We start from the raw sequence: 4,543 nt of genomic DNA on the forward strand, positions 1-4,543 counted from the left end.
GTATATATGTTACTGCATACCATCAGCATGCTTTGAGACATAAATTTACACGATTCGGCCTCAAAAGTAACTAAATATACGTTTCTTTGTATTGTTCACGTATAATAGAGGACATGGCCGTTTGCCATTTAACAACCCATTAAAGAGTACCATACTAGAACTCGACAGAAAAACAAGTGCTTTTTGGTAAACACTACATACCACCGGTCACATCGTTTGTATACATGGTACATATTATACACACTCCATATCACTGGTCACAACTTCACACATATTATGCCACGTGTCATGCGCGATACAATTCACCACTGAAGTATCTTGGTGACAAGGTTTCATACATCACTCCAGTAGTACATACTAGAAATCATCTTTAGGGTTGACTAATAGATCTCTTGCCGCCAAGTCCAGTCCACTGCTGATTGCCATGATGATCGAAGACGTTTACGTGCTTTGTCACGTGGTATTCCTGCTAACTTGTATTATGGAGATAGAACTAGAGGTGAAAATTTGGGTTGACCTATGTATTTATTTGTGTGAATATATGTAAATATGTATTTTTCGAACATATTTTCTAAAATAAAGCGAAGTGTCACAGGGTGTCATGTCAACTTTCAAGTTAGACATTGTCAATGTGAGGGTGTCGAATGACAAGGGACAATTCCTATTGCCTGGCCGGCCCTCTGGATAGTCTTTCGATAAATGACTGTCTCCAGGAGGATGCAACTTTTCCACGGAGACTCAATCCAGAGGGCAATATTGACAAACATAGGCATCAAATACACCCAGACGGTCGAGATTTGAGGTTGGTAAGAACCTTGAACCGAAACGTTTTATGTGCATAGGGTTTGTGTATGCATCGATTGGTATACGAAACTTTGTATACAACTGCATATAATATTTTGCAGTTTGCACGTGCCCGCAAAAGTAAGAGAATTCGCGCGTAACCAGGTTGTCTACATGCAACTAAATACGTGAAGGCTATGAAACTGTTTTTTTTTGGACTTCACCATCATGGAAGGTAAAAAAAAAGGATTCTTTCAAAATTATTTCTTTTGCTTCATGCTCGACATCCGGATGTTTATTAAAGCGCATTCGAGCCGGAAATTTAACCTTCACTTTCAATTATGTTGAAATGTGGCGGTAGATAGGCGGCCGTTGTACGACGAATATGGACATCTACATAGATCACACTACATAGACCACATTCAGTTTTAGGCCAGAATGATAGCTTGTGCGAGGAGTTAATATCCTATCATTCATTTTAACCCCAACACGGGAATCCCTTGTGCGCCGGTGATCACAATTCAAATCACTCTGTGTACACATTTGGAGTCAGTCGAAGTTTCACTAATTAGCTTGGATGGTTCCACGAAGGACACACAAGTACATACAAGCAACTGTTGGAAGTTATATAGCGGCATTTGCAACCGTATAAAAGCAGGTATATCCGTGCCTTACAACATGAATACTTACACAACAACCTCCTTGATGATCCAAAGTTTGCATTTTATGATGTTTTAAATATCTGTTGACTCAGTCCATCGCATACTGGTTAATGCTCGATACAGCGATTCTTGATGAAGCGAACGGTTGAAATTAAAGTCATATACAGCTTTATTTAGATTTATTAAATGATAGTATTGATTTTCTCTGCAACTACCCGACAGAATCATGTATTTACAAGTTTGATAGTTATACCTCTGAAAGTACTAATGTTTACATCATATCCATGAACATCTCAATGATCTCCTCGCAGTTTGACATCTTGAACTGTGGGAACACGCCATCGAGGCCGTCCGTATCCGTACTTGAATCGGTATCTAATCCCAATGCTTTCTTGGCATCACCCAGCTGTCCTACGAACCCAACAACTAGTGCAGCAGTTGGTTGCGAAACATCAAATGCTCCTACCGAGACAAAAGAATGAGTGCCTGTGTTGATCTGGAAGTGCATACTGCCTCTAGGGAAGAAAAATGTGTCTCCCATAGTGACGTGCTCTAGTCTCAGCATATTATCTCCCACTCCATACGTTCCGATGATACCTTCGCCCATTACAACTGTCTGGAATTCAGTCGCATCTGAGTGTACATGTGGTGCGACGGCACCACATTCATTGAGGCGGAAGGCTACTGTGCTCATGCCAACTCCATTGATGTCGGGCCAATTTCCTTTGGCACCACCTCCTGATGATTTGGGCATGTCGTTATCTCCCACTGATAATTTTAAACCTCCTCCGGGCCCCGTAAGCTGCGGCTTGTTCAACATAAAGTCGCTGTCAAATGCCTTCTCTGGGGCAACAAATGCGTTGGCATAGCTTGTGGCCAGGGCACAGATTAGTAGGGTGGCTGTAGAAAACTTCATTTTTAGAACTGGCTTGGTATTCAACTTCAGCTGTAAATAATTTAGATTGTCTGGTAGTGATGTTGTGACGATTTCCTGGGATTTCGAGCCAATATTTATACACAATTAACCCTCGCACCGACGCCGAATACACACTGAAATCGAAGTAATACTACAGCTTTTCGAGTATATCAGAATGTCATACCATACGCAAACCACAGTGTATCCGACCACTATAGTAGATCATAATGTCATCGTGCGACATACTCTTTTATGTGTATGGACTATGGACTATGGACTGTGTATGCATCCGACCACTATCAGGCGTTGTTTTTATTTATTTACATGTGATTATAATATGAAAAAGAAACTAAAAATACATCAAGAACATCCAAGAGACCTTTTTTTCATTTTCTATAAATAAATATATATTTATTTATTATGAATATTTTTAGAAAATAGTGTTTTTTTATTTAAAAAATAAATAAATATATATATTTGTTTGATTTGTTTTGTGTTTGTTTGTGTTTAAAAAACAAAAAATAAAAACAAAAAAGTCTGTCAAGACTGTTTATTCAACATTTTGCACGGCCCTCTGGAGTTTTAATTATTAAAAAAAAAGGTCTCGAGTCTCGCCGTATTAGCGAGAATGCGAGACCCTATTATTTTTAAAATCATCCAGATTCCAGAGGGCCTTCATTTAGTTTTCGGGGCATTTTGTTTTGTTCCTTTTTTCTGTTCGATTTAGAAGGCATCAAAAAAGACTTGGCAAATTGGTTTTGTTTTTCAAAAATGGCTTTTTCTATAAAATTGTCATTTTGTGGTTGTGCTTGTTTTGTGATTGTTTTGTGATTGTTTGTTTTTATGTTTTATGAAATGCAATTGCCTCTAATTTAGTAATTAAATCTCCAGTGATTGAACAATTTGTTTCTTTAAAAGAAACCAACTATTTATCCGAAGGCCGAAGATCGAAACGAGAAGACTATTTTGAATAAAATGATTTTTGAATTTTTTTCAGACTCATAGTTTTTAATTTTTTATATGTTGAATTCTGAGGGCTGTGCTTTCTTATTTCTACTACTTATTTATCATTTTGATATCATTATATTTATCCCACTACGGACTACCCTGAAGACGTAGTGAAGTCCCTGATACCCTCCGACCTCCGTGGCTCCGTCCCTCCCTTGCAGTCTTTTGTGTGTTGCTCTCTTTCTCTCTAGTAGGGTAGAGTGTCTAGTATTATTACCGGGTCACCAAAGAGAGCAGGGAAAGGGTTGTCCGTTGTAGGCTTGTAAATATTTAGTTATTTAGTAGTTGTTTTTAAACAACTATATAAATGTTTTTGTTTTGTCAACAATCTGGTTACTTCTGACCAATAATATAGAGTTGTTTTTTTCGGAGCATCCTAATTTGGTCAACAAGGTAGATCTACTCCTCTATTTCTTAGGATAGCATTACTTGGTTCATTTCGATTTTCATGGGTCCACTGGACTACAGTGTAGGCCTGTAGGGGCTTCTAAGTACTGTATTTAGAGAGAAAGAGTCTAAACTATAGTGACTCTAAACTCTCTCTAGAGGAGAGACTCCTTTTAGTAGTGAGAAAGCGAGGGCATTAGGGCAGTCAGGGAAGCACTCCATTCTCCTGTCTCCAACCTATTTTTTAAATTAAAAAAAAAGTAAAATAACAAAACATACGTATTTGTAGACCTCCAAAGAATCGGAGTCCTCTTTGTTTTGAGTCTTTTCGAGTGTTTCTTATCCTCTTGATACATGATTAGATCAGAGTCAAATGGCCAAGAAACAATAACACGAGAATGCGAGCATCACGTGATGCACATCTTGCTTCACAGTGCCGCGGCACCACTACTACAACTTGGACGTAGCATTTTATTGCAGTAGTATTCTGCGTATGTCTCAAATGTATCGTTTAGCCAGAGCTATTACAGGGCTGAATTTGTCAAGCTTTGCTGATATATGAATATATTCCAAAACAACCATCGTACAACAAGCACGCGGAATTGCATATACTTTGAGATTTCTCTCCTGAAAGCAAACAACTTGAACAAAGTAGTATAAATATGGATTAAAGTTCGTTCTATATATTCACAACATCACTATTAACTGTTCTCATATATACCGCTTAAGTTGAATACTAAAATAGATCCCAAAATGAAGTGTTCTGCAGCCACCCTACTAATCTGTT

At 38.1% G+C, this 4,543-nt stretch overlaps 1 protein-coding gene across 1 annotated transcript; it reads right to left on the reverse strand.

The window, feature by feature from the left end:
- Nucleotides 1-1,605: 1,605 nt before the first annotated feature.
- SARC_08245 (hypothetical protein) lies at nt 1,606-2,633 on the reverse strand. Its single transcript, XM_014297792.1, has one exon. It carries the CDS (start codon nt 2,359-2,361, stop codon nt 1,717-1,719), a length of 645 nt encoding a protein of 214 aa, XP_014153267.1. The 5' UTR covers nt 2,362-2,633; the 3' UTR covers nt 1,606-1,716.
- Between the last annotated feature and the right edge of the window lie 1,910 nt (nt 2,634-4,543).

The sequence above is a fragment of the Sphaeroforma arctica genome (genome assembly GCF_001186125.1).
Source record: "Sphaeroforma arctica JP610 unplaced genomic scaffold supercont1.723, whole genome shotgun sequence".
Lineage (NCBI taxonomy): Eukaryota > Ichthyosporea > Ichthyophonida > Sphaeroforma > Sphaeroforma arctica.

Excerpts from the sequence above, each read along its gene's own strand:
- SARC_08245 (XM_014297792.1), bottom strand. The coding sequence starts at position 2,361 with ATGAAGTTTTCTACAGCCACCCTACTAATCTGTGCCCTGGCCACAAGC.